Below are 25113 nucleotides of genomic sequence, written 5' to 3'. Positions count from 1 at the left end.
TCTGTGTCTAATGGCCAATTTCTTTCCTCAGTCATGGCAGCCCTCACTCTAGTGAGGAGCTGTGTCGTGAAGCAAGCAAGGCTAGAGCGTTTGCTAGGCTCAGGCTGGGGTGCACGCTGAGCAGTCATGGGAAACCAACCAGTTACTTATACACTCTCAAGCCACACTCTCACTCTCAACCCTGATTCAGAAGCAAGCAAGCATTTGCATGCTCCTCACAAGCAAAGTCCAGGCTTCCTACATCCCTCCTGTTAGTCCCACTGGCCTCCCACCAGCCAAGGGAGCTTGTCTTCCCTGTATCAGACCCCAGGGCTGGGGCACCCAATATGTGGCTGGAACTGCTCACTCCCCAAGAGAGGATCTGTGCCTGTATAATCTCCCTCCTCTTCTGAGTCTCCTCTCGGGGGCACAGGTCCTGACCTGATTGCTTCTCCTCCCTTCCTAGCTGATTCTGTGTGGATCTTTCTCATAGTGTTGGTTGCACAGGAGTCTTTACGCCAGTCTCCAGTTTGTTTTCCATGAGAATTGTTCCACATGTAGTTGTATTTTTTTATGTGTTCTTGGGGGAAGGTGAGTTCCACTTCCCCATACTCCAGCACCTGGATCTGATCCCATTATCAGATCACTTTGAATTCCCTTCACCTCAATCACCCTAACCCATGCATCATGTCTATCTTGAATTATTGCAATGGCCTACTAAATAGTCTCCATACTTCTGCTTTTGTCCTGATTATTTAATTTCTAGAGTGATCCTTTTAAAATATGGGCTAGATCATGGCACTCCCAGTTCAAAACCCTCCAGCCTTCCCCATTTCACTAAAAGTAAGATTCAAAATTTTGACAGTGTATTACAAGATCCTGTGTGCTCTGCCCCCGACCCCTTCTTAACTTCAGCTTTTACCATCCCCCCTTAGCTCAGTGCTCTCCAGCTGGCCTTTGGGCAGTTGCTTAAAGCCCCTAAGCACACTCCTGCCTCAGAGCCCTGCAACTTGTAACTTCTGTCAGGAACCCTCAGCATCAGATATCATTCTGGCTCACTCCTTGACTTTCTTCAAGCCTCTGCTCAAACATCATCTTTTCAGAGAGGGTTTCCCAACCCCCCTATAAAAACTAGAACTCCCATCTCCATATTCCCTTTTCATCTTACTTTATTTTGTTTCTTTTCATGACATTTATCACTATATGATATATAGGTATTTGGTGTCTATCTTTTCCACCTTGAATGTAAATCTTATGAGAGGAACATTTTTTTTTCTGTTTTGCTTACTGCTCTGCATTATCAATGACTGTAACAGTGCTTAGCACATAGCAGAATCTCAAAAAATAATTTTTAATAAGTGAGTGGGGATAGAATGATTTGGTTAAAATCCTGTTACCCCAAAGTGCTGCAGAACAGTATTCCACTGTCTTCTGGCCTGCAGGTTGTCATGCAAAAACCTAAAGTAGACATGATTTTTATCCCTTTTGCTTAACTTAGTTTCTTTCTTGGATGCTTATAGGATAGTTTCAATTATCAAATTTTTTATAATTTATCAGGATATATTTAGATGTATCTGAATGGTCCTACCTAATAGGTAGTAATAATTGTCACGGAGAATTTGGTTGCCTTCTCCTAGTTCCTCTTTTGTTTCTGGTGGTCCTTTGTTTGAAAATGCTAGGCTTGATTTAGCAGGGAATTATTTTTCTATCCAGTCCATCTATGTTAGTTTCCTATGGCTGCCATAACAATATCACAATCTCGCTGGCTTCACACAGCACAAATTTATTCCCTCACAGTTCTGGAGGCTGGAGGTCCAAAATCAAGACATCAGCAGAGTTTCATTCTTTCCTGAGGCTCTAGGGGAAATTCTCTTCTAGCTTCTGGTGGTTCTTGGCCACATCATTCAATCTCCGCCTGTCTTCAAATCGCCTTCTCCTCCGTGTGTTTGTGTCTCCTCCTCTTCTGTCTCTTATAAAGACACTTGTCATTGGATTTAGGGCCCACCCAGATCCAAATAAGATGATAATAATAATAAGACTCCAAATAAGATAATAGTCACAGGGTCTGGGGATTAGAAAATGGACATATCTTTTTGAGACCACCATTCAATTCATTACACTATCCATGCTGCAGTTAAGGGGGTTTCCTTCAAAAGATTAGCAAGTCACTGATTTGTGCCATTGTATATTATGTGTATATCACAGTGCTGTTGTGAATTTGTGTATATATATTTGTGATGTGTGTGGACACATATGTGTGTGTGTTTGGGGTGTTTTTATATTTGAAAAGGAAGCTCAGGTGTACCCAGTAACAAGTGTCTACAACTTAGATAATCAAGACCTATATTAAATGATATGATAGATAGTTCCTCAGGCAAAAGTTTCATCCCAGTTTTCTTCCAAAAGGTAGAAATTTTTGATAACCTACATAGGATATTATCAAAGCAGCATAACAAATGGAAACTGATGGCAAAAGCTAAGTATTATTTTATTTATTCATTATATACATATTTCTGGAATGACTGCTAGATGCCAGGCACAGTGCTAAGTATAGAGGTAGTTAACAAAGATGTCACAATATCTTAGCAGAGTATGATATAATGTAAATGTCTATACATCAAAATAGAAAATAGTAAGTATCCAAGAAGAGGATGAAATCAAGTGGCAAGGGAGTCAGGGACAGAGACAAAAGACAAACATTTTAGGAGCGATGTGCATTACAAAAAAATAATAGACTATTTTTTAGAGCAATTTTAGGGTCACAAAAAAATTGAGAGGAAGTCACAGAGACTTCCTGTCCCCACACATGCATAGTGTCCCACATTGTCAACATCCCCCAACAGAGTGGTACATTTGTTACAGTTGATGAACCTACATTACACATCATCATTATCACCCAGAGTCCATAGTTACATTAGGGTTCACTCTTGGTGTTGTGCATTCTGCGGGTTTGAACAAGCGTATAATGGCATGTATCCACCATTATGGTACCATACAGAGTAGTTTCACTGCCCTAAAAATCCTCTGTGCTCTGCCTATTCATCCCTCTCTCCCCACTAACCTTGGCGACCACTGATTTTTTACTGTCTCCATAGTTTTTCCTTTTCCAGAATGTGATCTAGTTGGACATACAGTACATCATAGAGTATGCAGTCTTTCCAGACTGGCTGCTTTCCCTTAGTAGAATTCGCTTAAGTTTCCTCCAAGTCTCTTTATGGCTTGATCATTTCTTTTTAGCACTGAAAGTATTCCATTGTCAGGATGCACCACAGTTATTTATCCATGCATCTACTTTCAAGTTTTAGAAATCGTGAATAAAGCTTCTATAAATATCCATGTGCATGTTTTTCGTGTGGACATAAGTTTTCAACTCTTTTGGGTACATACTAAGGAGTGCAATTGCTGGATCTTTTGGTAAGAGTTATGTTTCATTTTTTAAGAAACTGCCAAAGTGTCTTCCAAAATGGCTGTATTATTTTTCATTCCCTCCAGCAATGAATGAGAGTTCCTGTTGCTCCACATTCTCACCAGCATTTGGTGTTGAGATGTGCATTTTGTTCCTTTACCACATATGTAGGAAATGATTAAATAAATAGATTAGCATGCATTTTTATGCATATGTAACTACCAGAGATGTAGAAATCTGTGTAAGTATAAACCAGAAAGTATGTGGAAGAAATTCTAACATACTTGGAGGAGTAAAACTGCAAATAAACATTTGCTAGATGTTTTCTATGTTTAAATTTATACATTTAAAAGCTGCAGTTTGAAAATAAACATTTTAGATTTCATGTATTCCATTCTATCTATCTAATTGCTCAAAGAAAAGGAAGAAAAGAACAAGAAAGGATTCTAGCAAGACTGCCAGAGGCAGGTGCTGGGATTTGCTTCCATGAAGTGTCTTTCCTGACTTTCACTTTGCCTTTGAGGTTAGGCACAGGGATTGAGAAATACTTCAAAGAAGTTTTCTGGACATCTATGTTTTGCCAAGCCATTGTAGCTTTCTCAAAGCTTTCAAAATTATCAAATACCAACATACATCTCCAACATCTCCATTTACTTTATCAGGAAAAGACACTGCAAACAGCATTGCAACTTTCAGAATTCTTTATCGTGTCATAAAGCAGCAGCAGCCAAGATACCTCCACTCAAGCTATAACAAGGCAATGTTGGCATTAAGATGTAATGTTCCACAGATGTCAGTTTTAGCAATAGCTATAATAGGTGTCAGAGGAAACATCATCATATGGTAGCTCTTTCAAGCTGGGAATGTGACTTTTATCCATCTTTGAAGATAATTGTTTGACTTCAAGTTTACATGCCACCTTCAAATGGGGAAAGTTAGTTTGTTCTTACTTGTACTGTCTGTAATTTTAATTAGTTTTGCTCTTTTTCTTATCTTGAACATGTTTACCTCTGTCCATTGTCATCATCAGTTACCTATTAGCTTCTAGATGGGAGAGAAATTACTGGAACTTTCTTAAGAGTTCCTATGAAGTTTAAAGGCTCTTCCTGCTGTTTGACAATTCCTACAACACTTCCAGCATGGATAATATCTACGGAGTGCCCTGTGGCAAGAAAAAAAACCCAAAAACTTCACCAACTTCTAATCCCTGAAGATTCAAAGACATAAAAATGAGGGCTCATGCTTTTAAGGTGCTTACAGCTGGGTGGAGGATGCAGAAATACACACACGATGAATGCTTACATTTATATAGTGTTCTACGTATTACTAAAGTCATACAGACTTGTTTTTCATCCTTACCGTAACCTGAAAAGATAGCTCTTATAGATAAGAGAATTTCAGGTAACATAAATAATTTGAATAATTTTTTTCAAAACAGACTCTTTATTGGGAGAGACAGATTAGAGTCCAAGTCTTGTTTCTCTAAATCCACTAAACAGTGGATTTAGAGAAACAATCCACACTATAGCTGGAAGGGTTTAAACTAGGAAGAAAGATGATTGTAAAATGAAGAAATTGGTAGAGACTTCACAGGAGAGGTCTAATTGCTAAGGATAAGAGTACTGACATCACCTGAAAGCTGGCAGGAGTAAAGACATAAGTCATGTCATACAGGTGGGCGCCTGCTGGGCCTTCTCAGGCCCACTCTGTAGATTACCACCATAAGCACTCTTGCATGGAATGCCCTACTGACAGCCAAACTCTCTATTTAGCAACCTTCTGAAAGCTTCCTTCCCAGTTGAGCAAAATCTGAAAAACTGAAGAGTAACATGTAAGTCAAGGAAAGAGACCTGGATTGTTTTGCTTTTTAATTTATTCAGTTCAATAGGTTCTTTTTAGGACCTACTCCTCCTAAGAAAGGGTTTTCTAAATCTGGGGGTTAAATCAACCCTTCTGAGATATGTAATGGCTTGTAATCTTTGGAACCAATAAAATTTTAGCACATCTTCTGGAAGACTTAATGCTTTAAGGTGATTTCTACCTAAGGTTATTTGTTCTTTTGAGCACAGTTTAAAATTGTTCATGCATCCCCATTCATATGTCATAAAATGAGGATATATGTATATTTTTTATTCCATGAGGAACGTATCATTTGTTTGTTTGTGTTGTCATCTTTGTGTCAGGTTTATGTGAATAAACCATGAATGTTTTCACAAGTATTATTTCATTTAATATTTATCTTTAAAAAAACTCACAATGCTAAAGAAGAGAAATTTGAAGTTCAGTAAATTAATTTCTTCCCCCAAGTCACTCAGTTGACTAAATGGCAGAGCTGATATTTGAACCCAATTGCTCTGATTCCCAGAGCCTTACTCATTCCATGTTCCATAAATACCCTCTAACCAACCTCCAATGGCCTGAGTCTGGGGCCACTCCAAATCATCATGTCCTCTGGAGACCAGACACTCAAATAGATGTTTGCCTTTGTTTCCTTGACTATACAGCATGTGTGGGTAACATTTATAAGATTGTTGTTTCCATCATCATTGAGTTAAATAGAAGGGCTATACACAAATCAAAACCAAAGCCAAAACAACAAACAAAACAAAAAACCACTAAATACTTTAGGAACAAAATGTTCTGCAGCGCTGGGTAAGTACAGAATACAGAGTATCCACAACATGCTGGATAGCCTGTAGACGTTTTTCGAATAGTAATCATCTGTCACTTCCATGCTGCATGCAAAGACTGGGTAGACGGTAAACTTGAATAAAATCACCGGGTATCTTTTGGCTTTGTTTCAGCTGATAGATTCATGAGTAACCCAGTCACATAAGGCCAACGTCATGAAATATGCATGTTGTTGAACTATTTAGTCATATGTCACATTTTCTGTGAACACATTCTCATTAGATTTTCTAAGCACTATCAAAGACGTTCATCCTTTCATGCTCCAGCTTAGCTCCTCCTTCCAGTCTCTTCCATCACCAGCACCCCTACCTAGCTGCTCCACTCCCACACCTCACCTCTCTCCTTCATTTGGTCCCTTTTTGCTCCCCTCTCCATGTCCAGCCTTTTCTCCTTAGTCATCATTTTCTGTCCTTTGTTGCATTTACTTTCTTTAATTTATAGACTTCACTATTTTAACGCTCATCCTCCTTGCTTTCATAAAAAACAGTATTCAGAATAAATGTTCCTAAATTAATGCAACATATTAGAAATTAGGCTGTACCTTCCAATTTAATTTTTCTTAAACTATTCTATGTGACCCTGTCAGAGCATGTGTGGAGGAAAGTAAATGAATTTTCAAGCCAACTAGATGTGGATTCTAAGCATAATTCTGACACTGTTACCAAATGTGTGGCCTTAAGGAAAATTATTTTAAGTTTCTCAGCTTCAATTCCTCAGCTCTAAGTCGAAATATTAATACCACCATAGAAGGCTACTATGGAGACTAAATGAAATGAGGAATTCAAACTACCTAGCTGTGTTACCTTAGGGAAGTTACTTAACCTTTTTGCAATTCAATTTTTTCATGTTTAAAATGGTATAATTATTATACCATTGGGTTGTGTGACAATTAGATAGGTTAACATATATTGCTTAGAACTATGCTTAGCACATAGTTATACTTAAGTGTTACTTACTGTTATTACCTAATATCTAACACCATGCCTAACATTGAAAGATCTCCTATAGATCTTTTCTACAAATGGGATTCTAATCAACATTATTGACTTGTCCATAGGGAATAAGTGCTCAATGTGTAGAAGGCATAACTGGACAGATGTAGAACATATTAGAAGGTAGAATTGATGGTACATGGTGACATTTTTAAGAGGGGATCGAAGGACAGGGAGGAATCAAGTTTGGTTCCCTGGTTTTTATTTGGGTAACTCAATTCATGGTGGTATCTTTCACTAAGACAAAAGAAGCAAGCTTTGGCCAAGAATAAGAAGGGCTTAGGATAGAATATGGTACAAGGACTAAAAGCCTGTGGCATTTAGCAAAACAGAAGTTCACATTGGAAAAAAGGGTTTTTTTGGAGTGGCAGGGTAAAAAGTGAGACTAGTGTATTGAAGAGGGCATAGTCAGTAAAGAAGTAGAAGCAGTAAAGTTAAGAAAACCCTTCAAGAATATGGACCAGAAAGAGGAAGCGAGAAATAGAATGTTGTCCAGAGGGTTACTTTGAAAAAGGCAGGATATTGTATTAGTAGCTATATTGATTATTCACAACCATAATGTTTCTTGAGCTGCTGTAATTTGCCAAGTCCTAGGGGGCACTGTATAATAAAATGTTTTAAGAATAGTTTTAATGTATCTGGGGGAAATAAGAGATATATAGAAAAAGAAGAAATAAGAAAAGAGAGCATATACTAAATACCAAATGTATGGAACTGAAAATAGTGTTATAGGCATTCAGTTTCAGAGTCCCGGACGTGGGCTAGAATATTTGGGTAAGCTTGTTCTTGAAGCTGTTGCTTGCACAAGGGCATGGGGGGAGGGGTCAATGGGGTGAATAGAGCTTCAGGCAGAGCAGTCAATGATGGGGGATGGGGAAGTGCAAAATGCTTATTCAGCTCATCTCCTTATCTTTAATGGAAAGGTGGGTTTGTTCTAAAGCTTTTTCTGTGTTCAGCAGTATAGTAGATGCCAAATAAATATTAACCAAATATTTGTTGGGTAAATGCCGATTATACAGGAGATTGACAGATAAGAATTTGCCTGGAATAAGGCTAAAAAGTGAAATCAAGGTCTTAAGTCTCAGAGAATTTATTTTGAGTCACAAATTTGGATCTATTATAGAAAATAGAAAACAACAGTTTGGTCAGAGTAGCTACAGAATTCAATTCTATGGAATTTAGGAAAAGTCAATGCTGAATATAACCACCCCTTAAAATCCCCAATCATTCTAATTCTTTCCTTACCTTTACTTCTCTAGGATCAAGAAGAAAATTTAATTCAATAAGAGTTTATTATCAATCACCAATAATTTCCCTGGTTCATGGATCTTGTGCCCGTGGAGCTTATAATCATATTGGGGTCAAGTGCTGGGAAAGCCAGGATAAGAAGAGATCACTGGATTGGGTGCTGAAAAATGGGGATATTTATTTAGAAGAAAAGTTGGAAGTGAATTTACACTTGGAGGAGACATCAGGAACAAAGTGAAGGAGAGAGGGAGGAAGGGCCAGGGGCCATGGTGGGGACAGCCACGCAGCGTTGACGAAGTGTTAGAACTGAAATAGCCCTAAACCTTCAGGGCTGATGAGTTACATTTCTGTGACTGATACTCTATCCCACAGGGATAGACCATCTAGTGTCTGGAAAAAAACTAAGTGCTCCTCTTCTCAGCAACCAAAGAGATGCTGAACGATTCAGCAAGTTTAAAAAAAAAATAGACCTGTTCATTCCTTTTGAATTTTCAAAGTGTCCTTGAAGGAAAGCATGCGGGATTGAGTACATTTGTAACCTGCCCTTTTGCAGAGACATGGGCACTTCGTCTCCCTGTGCTCCCTGAGAGGGATGGAGACGCCATAGTAAAAGTCGTAGCGTCAGATTAGTCCAGTAGGTAAACGGTTTCCTTTCTTGAATTACCGACAAATCCCTGCTTCCCGAAGGACCGCAAACAAGTTCCCCTGAAGTCACACTGTTTAAAACACTCATCTGTGGCTCATTCTGAGTGTTAGAAGGAGACCCTCCTTAGAGGCTGCAGGAGCACAGCCTCTGTTTGTCAGAGATAGAGCCGCCTCGCCTGCTCTCGTGGAGCTGCCCGCTTCCGACGCTGCTCTGTTTAATAAGGAAACCTTATTTGTTGATAAAGCCCAGCTCTCCTCTCAGCTGTTATGCTTAAGCTCAGCCCTCCTGTGCTTGACACGTGTACACCTACTTTGGGGTCTTTTAACAGGAAACTTGGCACATAATCAATGGTGTTTGTCATGCCGAACTCAGAGATTTTTCTTCTTTTACTTGTATTTCATGTATTTCAGTTCTTATTCCATGCTCTCTCTGGCCTTTTCTTTTTCCCCATTAATGTCTAGGAATTAATTTTAACATGCAGAGATAGAGGGTTTATCACAGACCTTTTGTGTCTCAGTGTTAAATAGATGCTCAGAAGGCCCATGGCACATTCCCAAAGAGTTGGTACTGGATCTGCTCTCTTAAAAGTGGGTGAGAAGAGTCCTATGACACTTTTGGGTACAAGTGAGTCTGGGTCCTCTGTAGCTGGTGCCCTTAGCATCTATGTCTCTGTATTTAACATGGGCTTGGGTCCTCAGAGATCAGGGAAAATGAAGTAAGTGAGGCAGGAAAATGAACAGTTATTAGTCAGGAAATCCAGTAGTGACCTTGACAGAAAACAAAGCTCTTCAAATTCTTCCTTTATAAACAGATCATTTAATAATTTCTAATATCCTTTCAAATTCTAAAATATTGCTTGCTATATCTCTTGTTTGTCCTAAGTCCCCCAAGTTTTTGCTTTCATATTATTTTCTGTGTTTTGTTTTGGTAGACTTATGTTCTCTCCTCAATGTAAATAAATGTCCAGTGCATTTCAGGGTTTACATACAAAGTGGGGTTTGCATACAAAACTTAGAGGTTTTAGTATTATTAAAAATCACTGTGTTCAGAAAAGTGACTAGGAAACAGTATTTAGATGATAGTGGAAGCAGCAAAAGCTGGAAACTTTTTTGATGCTGTTGGTTTTGTGGTTTTATTTTGGTAATCAGGCTAGCTAATTATTACGTTTCTAACTCTTTGATGTCACATATCTTTGCCATTTTCATCCTTCCTCAAAATCCTGACCATGTGCTTTGTGGGAGAAAAATTCCCCCACTGTCCTGTGACCACACCCCCCCCCAAACATAGGTTTCACAACCAAATATCTGAAGCCAAAACCCCCTGCTCATCCAGGGTCCCAGTGCATTAGAAAAATGTTAGATCCTGTGAAGAAAACATAGTCAATATGATGTTTTCCAATATTCCCTTTTTCAATTTTAAATTAAAATAAAACAAATGATATATCATGAATGCATAGCTGTTGATGTCTGTGATATCGATTGTCCCTTTCTCATTCAAAAATGTTCCATTTTGCAGTTTGTGTACCGAAGATTCCTCATAAGATTACGCCCTGTTAAGAAGAATAAGCAATAACTTTAGCGTAGAAATGGAAATTATACTTGATTGTTGATTCTAGGGCACTATTTTGCAGAAACATCACAATCAATAGTGTGTGTGTGTGTGTGTGTGTGTGTGTGTGTGTGTGTGTGTGTGTGGTTAGATTTATTCAGGCATTATCGCTGCTCCACTCACGTTTCATGGTGCTGAGCAAATAGTAAGTGAAGAAGAGTATGGAGTTTTTTCACATTACCCTCAATAAATGGGTTTAACCACAATACAAATCTTATAATCCACCTCTTCAATCCCACTGGCAGTGGGACAAATCCAGTAGCTTTAGAAGTAAGCCTTCAAATATACTTCTACTGACAGACTGGAGTTTGTTTTAAGAAAAGTCAAGGTTTTGCAATCCTTTGCATTTATTGGAGTTTTCTGTTTCCATGGTTTCTGAGAGTTCACTGAAATTAGGCTTTCAGTGTTTAGAAGTTCATGATATGGGACATTGGTAAATTCCTTCTCTCTTACCTAGATTATGTTCAAGATTAGTATATTGTTATTCCTGAATGAGCTTGGGGGAGCTATCGTTCTGTCAACATGTTTCTTCTCCTGCATGCCTTTTCCAAAGGACCAAGGCAGTCTGTATGAAGCCAAACTAGGGTCACTTTTTGGCAGCCTGAAAAAATAAAATTACAGTTCTTATTTTTAGTGAAGAACTACCTTCAAAAGATTAATAGAGAAATCCAGGCTTAGGCTTCTCTGGCCTTTGGCAAGGAGGGTGCCCTGATGAAATAAAATCTTAAAAATGAGTTTCAGAGGCTTCACACTTCTTGCAGAAGAACAACAACAAAACTCCCTTGTCGTGGTAGGCATCCTGGAATAGTTTATGTTGAGCCCCAAGGTACAAAGGAGGCATCAAGAATATACATAGAGGCTTTATTTAGCTATGAAGCAGAGTATGTGATTTATGATGTTACTATACAATTGTTACCAGGTTTCTACATGCAGCCAAAATTGTGGAACCCTCAAGTGGTTGCTGAGGGTCCCATTACCACATAACGTACATAATAAGTAAATATCAATAAGTTCTCTGAACCCAAATATGCTATCTCCATTGTCTGGGGCTCAAACCCAAGACCTCCAGCAGTTACCCCTCATGAAGATAATGAGTTTTTGATTAGTTGTTGTTACCTAATGAAGTAGGAAGCAGAGATGATAGAAAAAAGTCAGAGGCAGAAAGATACCAGAAAGGAGAGACTATGAGAATATGTGTAGACTGCAAGGAGCTAATCTAGATGACTTGGAAATATTTTTTAGGAAAGGGTACAAAGCTCCAAAGCAAGTAGATGTGAGTTGCACTGCATTTCAAGGGTCTAGTTAACACCTTAGATTATACTTGAAACAAATTGGAAGCAGTTCAGAGTATGGGGGTCACATACTCAGTGGTAAAGAAGCCACATTGAGTTTGGCAGTGGCAAGTGTTCAAGGATGACTGGAGAGGAGAGAATAATGTGGTTGCCTATGCTGGAGGTCAAGAAGGCAGTGCTCCCCAGAAAGAGAGGTCTTAGGCAGGAAGAGAGTCCCAAGCGATCACATAGCACTACCACCCCACCAGCAAAATGTGGCAGCAGGCAGATCCAGGGCTCCTCAGCCTCAGGTCTGAGTGATTGCTTGTCAGGCAGATGCGTTTGTAAACTAATGACTTTCACAGTGTGATGAGATTGAAAATGAAGCCTAATTGCTTCCACTGATTTAACCCTTGGAATGCTTCCAGGCATGCCGATAGCCATGTGTCTTTAATCATGTGAGTTAATCACCATCAGGCATATAACAGAAAACAGTGGCTTATAGGAAGTCTGGGAAGCATTGCTGTTCTGTTATTAGATTTACAGTTTGGGGGCTGTCATCTCTTCAAATAAGGACACTGAGAGGTTGGCCATGCAAACTAGTGTTCGTTAGTAGCCACTGACATAGGCAATTACATGGTTGTATAATTCAGAAAAAAATGAATTAATATTTATGCGATTTTTTTAAGTGGCTTAAAAAAACTCTTAATGGCAGTGGAGTGAGAGTTGCAAGTCACCTTGATCCTTCTAAGTCCACCATGAACTTCAGTCTTGCTCTGGAAGAAAGTCAGAATTGGAAAATTGTCTCATAATCAGGCCAGTCTGATGAATAGTGACAATTAGTATTGGACTATAGTGCATAACCAACTGATTATGAATCATTTGAGCACTTTAGGTAAATTTTCAATACAGGCAATTAAAATGAAAAGACTCATGATGCTTACATAATGACTTCATTAAATTAATTCAGTTCTGAGGTTGGAGAAAATTTTCTTTTGTCACAAGGAACCAGCAGAATTTAACTTCCATTCACTTTTGTTTAAAAGAAAACTGGAGAAAACACTTAAAAGGTATAAACACACACACACACGTAAACACACACACCACATTGAAAACAGCTTGCTCTTTTTCTGAAAGTGAACCGTTATTACTGTGGCAGAAGGAAGTGAAGGTCAGAGCATGGGTTGTATTCACAGCGCTTATTTGAATGAAGTAAATCTTTCCCTCAGTTACATTCTGTATTCTGCTAAATGCATGCATTGTTGAGGTTAAAAGAACTTTACTGTGGAGTGATCTGTAAGAGACAGACATTTCAAAAAAGATAAATACTCAGTTCTGTTACATAAACAATTGACCCAAACCACTTACTTCATGATGAAAGACAAAGCTAGAGCCAAGTCCAAATACTGCAGTATCAATGCAGTCAGGGAACCAAAGCTTCTTTTAGGTGAAATGCAGTCATTCAATCAAGCAGCAGTAGTATTCTACATTTAGACAATGGGAATGGAAGGAGAAGAGACTCTAGGGCTAAAAGTGAGTTGAAATATTCCATAGGAAAGTCAGTTTCTTTTTTTTTTAACTTTTTATTTTATATTGGAGTACAGTTGATTAACAATGTTGTGTTAGTTTCAGGTGTACAACAAAGTGATTCAGTTATACATATACATGTACCTGTTCTTTTTCAAATTCTTTTCCCAATTAGGCTGTTACAGAATATTGAACAGAGTTCCCTATGCTATACAGTAGGTCCTTGTCAGTTATCTGTTTTAAATATAGCGTTGTGTACATGTCAATCCCAAACTCCCTAACAATCCCTCCCCCCACCCTTCCGCCCTGGTAACCATAAGTTTGTTCTCTAAGTCTGTGGGTTTTGATTCAGGAAGTCACTTCACTTCTAAGACTCATCACTTAATACCGAACATGTACACAGCTGTGTGGTTTACAAAGCACATTTGCCTTTAAGTCATACAAACACTCCGTAATCTAGGTCCTATGTTTATTAACAACAACCAATACTGGGATTTCCGTGGTGGCACAGTGGTTAAGAATCTGCCTGCCAATGCAGGGGACACGGGTTCGAGCCCTGGTCTGGGAAGATCCCACATGCCGCGGAGCAACTAAGCCCGTGCGCCACAACTACCCAGCCTGCGCTCTAGAGTCCACACGCCACAACTACTGAAGCTGACGCGCCTAGAGCCTGTGCTCCGCCACAAGAGAAGCCACTGCAATGAGAAGCCTGCACACTGCAACCAAGAGTAGCCCCCGCTCACCGCAATGAGAGAAAGCCCGCGTGCAGCAACGAGGACCCAACGCAGCCAAAAATAAATAAATAAATTTATTTTTTTTAAAAACCTATTTAGCAGTTCACAGTTTACAAAATTCCATGTGTTATCTCTTTTAATATCCTTCATTCCCCTCACAATGTTTAAAGATAGGAAAGGAAGACTTGAAAAGTTCAAGTATTATGATGTAATCACAGGACTAGAAACAGCAAAAACCAGGTATCCTGAATATGGGTCCTTGTCCTACATGCTACCTCTTATCCCTCCTATTCTTAAGACTCTTTCTTCTCCTCTGTTAATGATCTTTTTCAGAATTAATTCTTACATTCTCTGGATTCTTCTCTAGGTCTTTCATAGTGAAAACCACTTTAAATTCTAGCTTGTGATGATAATGTCTCTCCCTTTTAGTTTGCATTGCGTTTCCAATCAGACTGCATTCTCTTTGAAGGCAGACACTGCAGTTTCTAGCCCAAAACTAGACCTTCACAGCAGGAAGAGTAAAGCTGAGCAGTGCTCACAGGGCTGACCGTGATTGCAGCTTATCATTTCTCCTACGACACAGGATGACCCAGGGCAGCAAGCAAGCCGTTTCAGCTGCTGACACTGCCAGGTTGACCCGGCACACTTGTCAGCCAGACAGCTCGCTTCTGAACGCAAACCTCACTTGTAACAACAAAATCACAAGTTAGCAAATAACATGGGCTTTTAAAATCATACTCACTTAGATTAAGTCAAAGTGTTAAATCCAGAAATGCCAAAACATTGCTGTAAGAATTAAGGACCTCACCGCGATGAAGAGTGGACCCCGCTTGCCACAACTAGAGAAAGCTCTTACACAGAAATGAAGACCCAACACAGCCAACAATAAATTAATTAATTTTAAAAAAATCAGCTATACTTCAATTTTAAAAAAAAAAAGAATTAAGGACCTGTTGACCTTCATCTATTTAACTTCCTTTAATGGTTTTACCAAACTCACTGCTATCTGGAGAGCGTTCCTCAGTGACACTTCACCCTTAACCACGTGTCTGAAGAGTTTAGAAGGCAGGCAGTGTGTGCCAGTGTGCATGGGCGCTGTTGTGTGTACAGATTGGTGCATTACAGTAGCTGCTCTCCTCCTTCCTCTCAGGGTAGTCTATCTCATCTCCTGCCCTTTACCTCCCCTGGATTCCTTTCCCAGGCGGTAGACTGGGGCTAAGGTGCTAGTGCCAGCAATTACTGACAGGTTTCTTTATCAAATTCAAAGTAAAAGGCTCTGACTCGACTGTTTCCACCAAATGTGACCATGTGCGTGAAGGTGCTCTGCAAAGCGTCAGATATAACAGCAGACTCCCACGCCCCAGAACCTTCCACAAGAGCAAAGAAATAAAAATGAACCTCCCAAATGGTCTTCTGGGGGAGAGGAGATCTCAGAATTCCCATCACCTTTCTTTTATTTCTCTCTTTTGATCCTGATGATAGCCTCCAAGCCACTGACACTCCTCATGTGCCTGGCTTATTTCCCAGGTCGGGTTGCAAGTACCCGTTCACAGTGACTGTGCTTCATTCCTGCGTATGACACATTAATCATACTCTGGAAGGGAGGAAGTTTAGTCTTTGCCTGCTGTGTCTTGGTGGTACAGAGGTGTACTAGATTACTTTCCATGTAGCTTGTTGACGTCAGTCTTATGACCTTACAGTCATACATTGAACACAGGTATTTTGGACACTAGTTGGTAGACCACTCTTTACCCAAGCAAAATTTCTGGAATTTCTGTCCAGACATCCAGCGTTAGCAATTTTGGCTCCTCAGGGCCCATCCAGATGATGCAAGGGTCAGCTTCTCCTAAAAAGGGCAGACTTTGGAGACTGAAATTTGACTGCTGGATTCACCTCTTACCAGCTATGATACTGGCCATCTTATGTAACCACTCTGAGCCTCCATTATCCATCTGTAGAAGAAGTATGCTAATACCAACCACATAGTGGCTCCATGAGGAATGTAAACATCTTGAAAGCACCAGTGTGTGCCCACAGGAGGCTCTCATGCAATATTTAATCCCTTCTCTCTTTACTACCACCTTTTCTGTTACTGTCACATGACTCCCACAACTTTCACTGTTCTCACCCTTCTCAAAACTTGCAGTTCATGACATATCTCAGTAATAAACCCTTGAGCTCATCACTAATAATTATCACACCACTTCTATCATCCCAGCTCCAAGGTCAGCCCTTTCCCTAGGAACCCTCCACTCCAGTGCCGGTGACCTGTCAGATTACCTCTCTGACTCTGATATGACACCCACCAGGAGGCATTTGTGCTGTCACTGATTAGCACAGATTCCATCAACTTCATCCTTACTTGTCCCCCTCCATTTGATTCACTCTAGATAGGAAGTATGGCTTAGCACTAAACTAAAAAATTAATGGGTGAATCTTAGAGGTAGTTCTAAAAATTAGTCTTCTTTGTTACTGAGCATTTAAAGAAGAAATGGACAGATCCAAAAGACTATCTTGAGGTGAAAAGAACATTTCATTTTATTCCAGCACTTCCCAAAGTGCTCTCATTCTGCAATGACATTTTCATAGCATCCTTTTTGACATTTGGCCCCATTTGCTGCTATGAACTCACATTGTCCTTATATTCCTAAATTGTCACTACATCTTTGTTTAATTTGCTATTGTTTGTTAAGGACAAAAGAGTTCACTTTGAATGTTATTTCAGTTTAGTCAAAATAATAGCTATTTATCTGGTGAGTCCGATCTTGCCAAGCACAACAATGACTTTAGTCAAGTTCCTTAGCCTCCCAAGTCAGCCACTGTATTTTTCATAAAAAATTCACAGGATTTTTAGTAAGACAGCCATTTCTATTTGGATATGTTATTGCTTTCTGCTTAAGTATTCCAAACTAGAAAAGTTGAAGATGATCCTAAGTTTTTTGTTCCCTTTTTTTCTCTATATCTAAGCTGTCCCAAGATCTAAACACTTCTTTCAAATATTTTGATGGAGTCATCCTATTTTGTTTTGTTTTGTTTTGTTCTCCACTTTACCTTATTACTTTTGTCTTTCAGTACCTCAAATTATTTCTGAACACTAGTCCCTTGCTTTTAGAGCATTGCACCCTATATATAAAAACCTGCTAGCTTTTTGTGTCTAGCCTGGAATTCCCTCCCTGGCTTTCAAATTCCCTTGTAATCCAACACCACCTCCGCTCAGTTTCCCCCCATGACACTCCAGCATGTAGTCTCCAATTTAGTAAATACATCCTTCTTTTATTCCCCTTACAGACTACACACATTCCCAACTCTTGGCCTTTACGAAGATTTTCCCTGACCTACACTTCTTTCCCCCTTTGTCTCAGCCTCATTTCCTCCTCACTTCATTGTAAGCTCATAAGCTCTTTGCTTGTGTTGGTCACCACTATATCCCAGTGTATAGGAAATTTCCTGGCGCATGATCAGCTCTCAGCCGATATTTGTAGACTGTCCCTTGAGGCCCACTTCAAAGCTAATTTCTTTTATAACTCCACTGTTTTCTTTGAATTCTTATGTTACCCACACTCATCTAAGCTTTCCTGAGCCGATTGTAAGGTCTTTGAGGATGGAATCTACAATGTGCATCACTTTGCATCTCTCATAGTGTCCTTTTTTTAAAACAACATATAGTTATTCTTTTACATTTGTGGAAGTCAGAGGATCAAAATCAGTTTTCCTGGGCTAACTTCAAGGAATCATCAGAGACAGTGCTTTCTGCAGGCTCTAGAGGTGAATCAGTTTCTTGCTTCTTCCAGCTTCCAGAAGCTGTGGCATTCCTTGGCTTCTGGGTGATTTACTCTAGTTGCTGCCTCCATCATCACGTTGCTTTATGATTGCTAAATCAGTCCAATGTTCGCATATATTTATATGCTTTTATCTTGATCTCTCTTTGCTGGGAAACCCAAGCAAAAGCAATCGTTGTTATTTGAAAGCCACTGGAGAAATAAGAAAAGAAGAAAAGCTAAAAAAAGAAAAAAAAAAAACCTTGAGTTATCCTTCTTTGTATGTTTTATTGTTATTCTTCTCTCAAAGTTCAGGTCGTCAAAGAAGTGGTGTTAAAAAGGCTGAAGTTTCTAAGGCAAAGTCAAGTTAGCAAGGGTAATTAACACTGCTACTGAGTTTCTGTTATCCTAAAATTCAGTTAGTTATCTAAGGTTTTGACTTGAAATGTAGATATAGGAAAAGCCTCTGTAGGGAATATCCTACAAACTTAACACTTTTCAAAAAAATTTTATTGGCGTAGAGTTAATTTACAGTGTTGTGTTAGTTTCAGGCATACAGCAAAGTGAATCACTTATACATATACATATATCCACTCCTCTTTAGATTCTTTTGCCATAGAGGCCATTACAGAGTATTGAGTAGGGTTCCATGTGCTATACAGTAGGTCCTTATTAGTTATCTACTTTATATATAGTAGTGTGTATATGTCAATCCCAATCTCCCAATTTGTCCCTCCCCACCTCTTATGCCCAGGTAAATATGTTTGTTTTCTACATTTGTAACTCTATTTCTGTTTTGTAGATAAGTTCATTTGTACCTTTTTTTTTAGATTCCACATATAAGCGATACCATATGATATTTGTCTTTCTTTGTCTGACTTATTTCACGCAGTATGACAATCTGTTGTTCCATCCATGGTGCTGCAAATGGCATTATTTCATTCCTTTTTATAGCTGAGTAATATTCCATTGTATATATGTAGCACATCTTCTTTATCCGTTCCTCTGTTGATAGACATTTATGTTGCTTCCATGTCCTGGCTATTGTAAATAGTTCTGCAATGAACATTGGGATGCATGTTTCTTTTCGACTTATGGTTTTCTCCAGATATATGCCCAGGAGTGGGATTGCTGGATCATATGGTAGCTCTATTTTTAGTTTTTGGGGGTTTTTTTTAACATCTTTATTGGAGTATAATTGCTTTACAATGGTGTGTTAGTTTCTGCTTTATATCAAAGTGAATCAGTTATACATATACATATATCCCCATATATCTTCCCTCTCGCATCTCCCTCCCTCCCACCCTCCCTATCCCACCCCTCTAGGTGGCACAAAGCACCGAGCTGATCTCCCTGTGCTATGCGGCTGCTTCCCACTAGCTATCTATTTTACATTTGGTAGTGTATATATGTCCATGCCACTCTCTCACTTTGCACTCTCTCACTTTGTCCCAGCTTACCCTTCCCCCTCCCCTTGTCCTCAAGTCCATTCTCTAGTAGTCTGCGTCTTTATTCCCATCTTGCCCCTAGGTTCTTCATGACCATTTTTTTTTTTTTTTTTTTTTTTTAGATTCCATATATATGTGTTAGCATACAGTATTTGTTTTTCTCTTTCTGACTTACTTCACTCTGTATGACAGACTCTAGGTCCATCCACCTCACTACAAATAACTCAATTTTGTTTCTTTTTATGGCTGAGTAATAATCCATTGTATATATACGCCACATCTTCTTTATCCATTCATCTGTTGATGGACACTTAGGTTGCTTCCATGTCCTGGCTATTGTAAATAGAGCTGCAATGAACATTGTGGTACATGACTCTTTTTGAATTATGGTTTTCTCAGGGTATATGCCCAGTAGTGGGATTGCTAGGTTGTATGGTAGTTCTATTTTTAGTTTTTTAAGGAACCTCCATACTGTTCTCCATAGTGGCTGTATCAATTTACATTCCCACCAACAGTGAGTGCAAGAGGGTTCCCTTTTCTCCACACCCTCTCCAGCATTTATTGTTTGTAGATTTTTTGATGATGGTCATTCTGACCAGTGTGAGATGATATCTCATTGCAGTTTTGATTTGCATTTCTCTAATGATTAATGATGTTGAGCATTCTTTCATGTGTTTGTTGGCAATCTGTATATCTTCTTTGGAGAAATGTCTATTTAGGTCTTCTGCCCATTTTTGGATTGGGTTGTTTGTTTTTTTTGATATTGAGCTGCATGGGCTGCTTGTAATTTTTGGAGATTAATCCTTTGTCAGTTGCTTCGTTTGCAAAGATTGTCTCCCATTCTGAGGGTTGTTTTTTCATCTTGTTTATGGTTTCCTTTGCTGTGCAAAAGCTTTTAAGTTTCATTAGGTCCCATTTGTTTATTTTTGTTTTTATTCCCATTTCTCTAGGAGGTGGGTCAAAAAGGATCTTGCTGTGATTTATTTTTTAAGGAACCTCCATGATGTTCTCCGTAGTGACTGTACCAATTTACATTCCCACCAACAGTGTGTCTTGATAATGTGAAGAAAGTAAATAGCATGCTTTGGGGAAAGGTCCATAGTATGACACAAGAATAATTCATAAAATTCACTGATCACCTACTATTTGCCAGGCACTTTTCTAAAATCTGAGATGCTGGCCTAGATGAAGTGGATTCTATATCTTCTCTGCCACTAGCTACTTATATAATGTCTGTTGATACATTTAAATTCTCTGAGCTTTGTACTCCTCCTCCGGAGCTAAGAGGGTTAAACTAGGTTAGTTCTAATTTATCTTCCAATCATATGAGTCTATGAATTTTAAATATTTATAGAATGATGAGTGATATTCAATAAGTACTTGCTGATTAACTAATGTAATCTTTACCCTTCCAAACTTGTGACTTTCTATTTTAAGTTTCATTTATTTGTTCAAAAAATGTTTATTGAGTACTCCAATGTGATAAGGAGTATAAGCAGTGTGCCAAAAATAAGCACGTGCTAAAAATGATGGAGGTACAGCAATGAGCATAATCCCTGCATCCTGGGACATCCTGCCTCTCATACCAGGAAGCACTGGGCAGCCCAGTGACCAAATTCACTTGTTTCTTTTGCTAGAAGAGTAAAATTTTGCTAAACATTTCACTACCCCAACTCCAGTTAGCTGGTATTATCATCCTTATTCTTGTTAGCATAAAATATTTACTTTAGAAGAAATTTAAACAAATAAATGAATAAACAAAATATTCCCTAGATATGCAACTTATTTGGGGGCTACTCTACATGCATAGTTTCAAGCTATTGCCTCAAGGACTGCTATTTTTGGAAAAGATGAAGGTTAAGTAGGGGTTCTGTGAGCCTTTCCCTGTGTTTAACTAGGGCAGCTCCGTTTACAAATCTGTTTTCTATATTGAGAATATGCTGCTAATTGTTTTGATAACCATTGTTCTAGATAATTAATTTGAATCAAAATTAAATTAATGGATAGGATACTATACATATAATCATTTAATTTGATTAGTAATTCATGTTCAGCATGTGTTTTAATGATATCTATGAAATGTAACACTCATTATCCTTTGATAGGCTAAGGGATTGTGGTACAGGAACTCACCTAAATCCTTCAAGGAATCTGGTGGTACAGCATTTTGATGCATTCTTCTTGCTGCCTTTGAACTTCCAGAGAGCTCCTGATGCTGTAGAGTTCTTTATCATGATAGTGTCATTCTCATAGCATGTATTAATTGGTAATTTACAGTTAAAGAGAACATCTTGGGGTTTTTGTTTCAACATCCTATATTACTTCTACACTGAGCTCTTCCAAGCAAAAAAAATCTTGAACACATTCTAGATTTTTGGTAGTTGAAAAGAGGATTAAGTGTATACCATATAGGTAAAATTCATTTATGATACAAGAGAAGTTCAAAACTAACTTTCTTATAAAGCTCAACTCAGCACCTGGAAGCACTTAAATAAATGGTTCAATATCATACTGGACTTATTGGGACCAGAAAATAATAAAATTTTCCTTTTTTGATCATGAAGCAAAACAATTAAGGATAGAGCAGATAAATTAATATAGTATGGCCTATGTGCACTAAAAGAAACCCAGTAGGAGATCTCCTAATGCTGAAATGACTCATTTAGAAGCCAAATGTGAAATAAGCATAAAGAAAGGCATTCAATAAGAAACACTCAAAGACAATCTTGGGTCACAATACATTTGTCCATAAGATATCCCACAACTCAGTTCACCAATATGTGAGAGGAATGACCTCTCTTTGGACTGCCCCAGGCTTGATTTACTTCTTGAAAAGGACAGCCTTGATCTAGCTTGAATTCTGGTTTGGAAAGGAGAATTTGAAGACCTTTATATGTTTTCCTCTCCAAGACCTTAAAAAGTGGATTAGCCAGCCTCATTTCACAGGCCTTCAAAACAGTTCTTTGTCCTGGGATTCTAGCTAGAACATAATGACCAAGACATTTTCCGTAAAGAGTCCTTTTCCTATATTCGTATCAGGTGTTGCCTTGAGCTGTTCTTATAAGCCTAGGGTTCTAGCAAGCTTATTCCCTTGCTCTGACTCTGATATGCTCACAGGTACATTTTACTACTGCCTGTAGCCAAATTTTGTTAGCAAATGAACTTCAAAGAGCAGAAAAACTGATCTTCAGCTGATGGGTCTTTTTGACATGTTTAGAAGGTTTGTCTAAAGTAGAATACTTTGTATACTTTCAAAGTCAGATATAAGATGACCACATTTTATAAACATTCCTTTCAGATTAGCAAAACTAAGAAGATCAGAGTCACTAATCTGAGATGTCTGTTAGCCTTTTTCGAGTTGTTTAGCCTCTGGGGTAAACAAATGATGATTATCGTCCTCTTCATTGAGAGGCCATTCAGATTAGGAAATAGTAAAGTATACTCAATATCTACTTGTTTTTTTTACAGTCACAATATTCTTCTCTATGAGGATGGGCATGCTGTGGTGGCAGATTTTGGAGGTGAGATTTCCATGAATAATGCCCCAAATGGCATCCGTTTCTTTCTCCATTCCTCATTGGTGCTGATATTATATGATGAATCTGAAAATGGATTTCACACTGACAGCTATACTTCTCTAAGTCATTCAAATTTCAATGAATTTTAAAAGTATATCATTTATTTCGGGTTTTCCTCTTTCATATCCTCAGCTAAAAGAAAGGAAGTGAAAATTTTAAAAAGATAGAGGTTTCTTGGGATTTGAAACTTTTAGCTGTAATCTTTGACCTTGGTTTTAAAATATTTCCTTTGACATGTATTTGTTTTCTGTTTCCCTCAGAATCAAGATTTCTGCAGTCTCTGGATGAAGACAACATGACAAAACAACCTGGGGTTTGTTGCTGCTCGTGTTCCCTATAATTATGAAACAATTAAAATGTGTAAACTCAGCATGAGAGGAAGGGAGATGAAAGCAGCTTTAACTGGAAGAAATGGCATTCTCCCAAGGGCGGGTTAATGTTTTATGTTTCTATTTTCAGTAAGCCCCCAAAAGAACTATTTCAAGGCTCTGTTAGAGAAATAGATTAGATATATATTTGGGAAACGTTACAGAACAAATGACAGAATTTGTTTCAGATATAATTGAAAAGTACATGACAGTCATGGATAATTGGCATTCATGTTTAGATCTCGTTATTAAGTGGTAGAGTTAACATTTAATAGGTAACCATAAAATCCATAGTTTACCCGCATCTACTAACAATTCATAGTTTTCCATTTTAACATTGTAAGGCAATAGGTGATATAGTCAAGCATTAATGTTTAAGAAAAATATAAATGACAACATCTGAAACAAGCATAATTGTACCCAAAATGTCTGCAATTAGGTTCATCATCTGCCTTCTGCCATCCCTTCCGCACAAAGAAGTGCACTTCTCTTTCTGGACTAGCTGTGTTATTTAATTACCCAAGCTTGGGCTAATTTTCTGTTCCTTCCTCTTCCTGCTTCTGCTTACACACTGCTCAATCACTTTTTCTGTTTATTTCTATTTCTTTTCTTTATTAAAGTTCATCCCAAACTCTCATTTACCACTGCCTCAGTTTGGGTCCTCTCCATCTCTTTTCTGGACCATTGCTCTAGGCTTCTAACTACAGTCCTCTCTTCCAGTTCATTCTTTGCAACATCAACCAAGTGTTGTGTTCTGACAATTCACTTCTTCCTATAAACCATCAACGATGCTTAAAATGTTATACCCACCTGCCAAATCTGACCCCAAGGCTCCTCTGTGACCTCCTCTCCCACTAAACGTTCTCTCAAGTCCCTTATGCCCCCGGCATACAAGCCATCTGGCTATTCCCCAAACATTTCATTCACTTTCACAGCCCTGTGACTCTGCCAGCGTCATATTCTCTGCCCGCGAAGCCCTTCACTATACCCCACCTGGAGGAAGTCTACTCATCTTGCATGGTCCAGGAAATTTTATCCATTTTAAGTACCTTCCCTCCCATAAACTTCCTCCCCCCCTACTCCTCCTCACACACTTTTCTCTCTGTGCTTTTGTAGCACTTTGTTTGCACTGCTAGGTAGTACTCTGACTCACTCAACAAACATTTATCAAGGACCTACAGTGTGTCAGGCATCGTGCAAAGGGCCAGGAATACAAAATGCAAATCAAAGCTTAGTCCTTGATCTCAAGTAACTCATTTTCTAGGGGATAAAACATAGTAATAAGCAGATAAGATTGAAAGCAGTGTGAACATTCAGTGACAGAGATGTGACAAAGCATCATGGGAGCTCAGGTGGAATGGATAGGGATAAATAAATTCAGACAGAGTGAACGACAGCATGAGCAAAGGCACAGGGGAGGTTGAGGAACACCAGACTTCCTGGGGGACTTCAAATAGCTTGGTATTGTTGGCATGCACTGTGTGAGGAAGACAAAATGAGAGATGAGTTAGAGAGGAAGGCAGGAACGACATCATGGACCATGTTGTATTGTAAGAAGGATTAAGCATGCTGGTTTCCCCAATTAAATTTCACTCATTCGTTCAACAGATATTTATGGAATACCTACTAGATGCCAGACATTCTAGGGAACTGGGGATATTGCAGTGAACAAAGCAAAGTTCTTGTGTTTATGGAGCTAATATTCTAATAGAAGAAGATAAACGTTGAACAAGTTAACAAAATATATATCAGACGGTGATAAGTGTTATGAAGAAAAAACAAAGCAGAGTATATGAATGGAGAGTGATGGGGGGAGCCATTTAGATGAGAGAAAGAGAAAGATAACGTTTGATAAGAGA

At 38.7% G+C, this 25113-nt stretch overlaps 1 protein-coding gene across 6 annotated transcripts in view; it reads left to right on the top strand.

Annotated features, from left to right (window-relative positions):
• LOC309640595 (serine/threonine-protein kinase TNNI3K) overlaps positions 1-25113 on the top strand; it is a 299196-nt gene that overhangs the window by 172176 nt on the left and 101907 nt on the right. For all 6 annotated transcript variants that reach the window (XM_082419553.1, XM_082419557.1, XM_082419556.1 and 3 more), the window contains 2 exons: positions 22777-22829; positions 23147-23199. In XM_082419553.1, coding sequence (XP_082275679.1) covers positions 22777-22829; positions 23147-23199 — 106 coding nt within the window. The remainder of the gene's footprint in view (positions 1-22776; positions 22830-23146; positions 23200-25113) is intronic.

This window comes from Balaenoptera physalus (assembly GCF_965194825.1).
Source record: "Balaenoptera physalus genome assembly, chromosome: 1".
In the NCBI taxonomy this organism is placed as follows: domain Eukaryota; kingdom Metazoa; phylum Chordata; class Mammalia; order Artiodactyla; family Balaenopteridae; genus Balaenoptera; species Balaenoptera physalus.
Note: the sequence above shows the minus strand (reverse complement) of the source record. Positions and strands in the feature narration are given on the sequence as shown.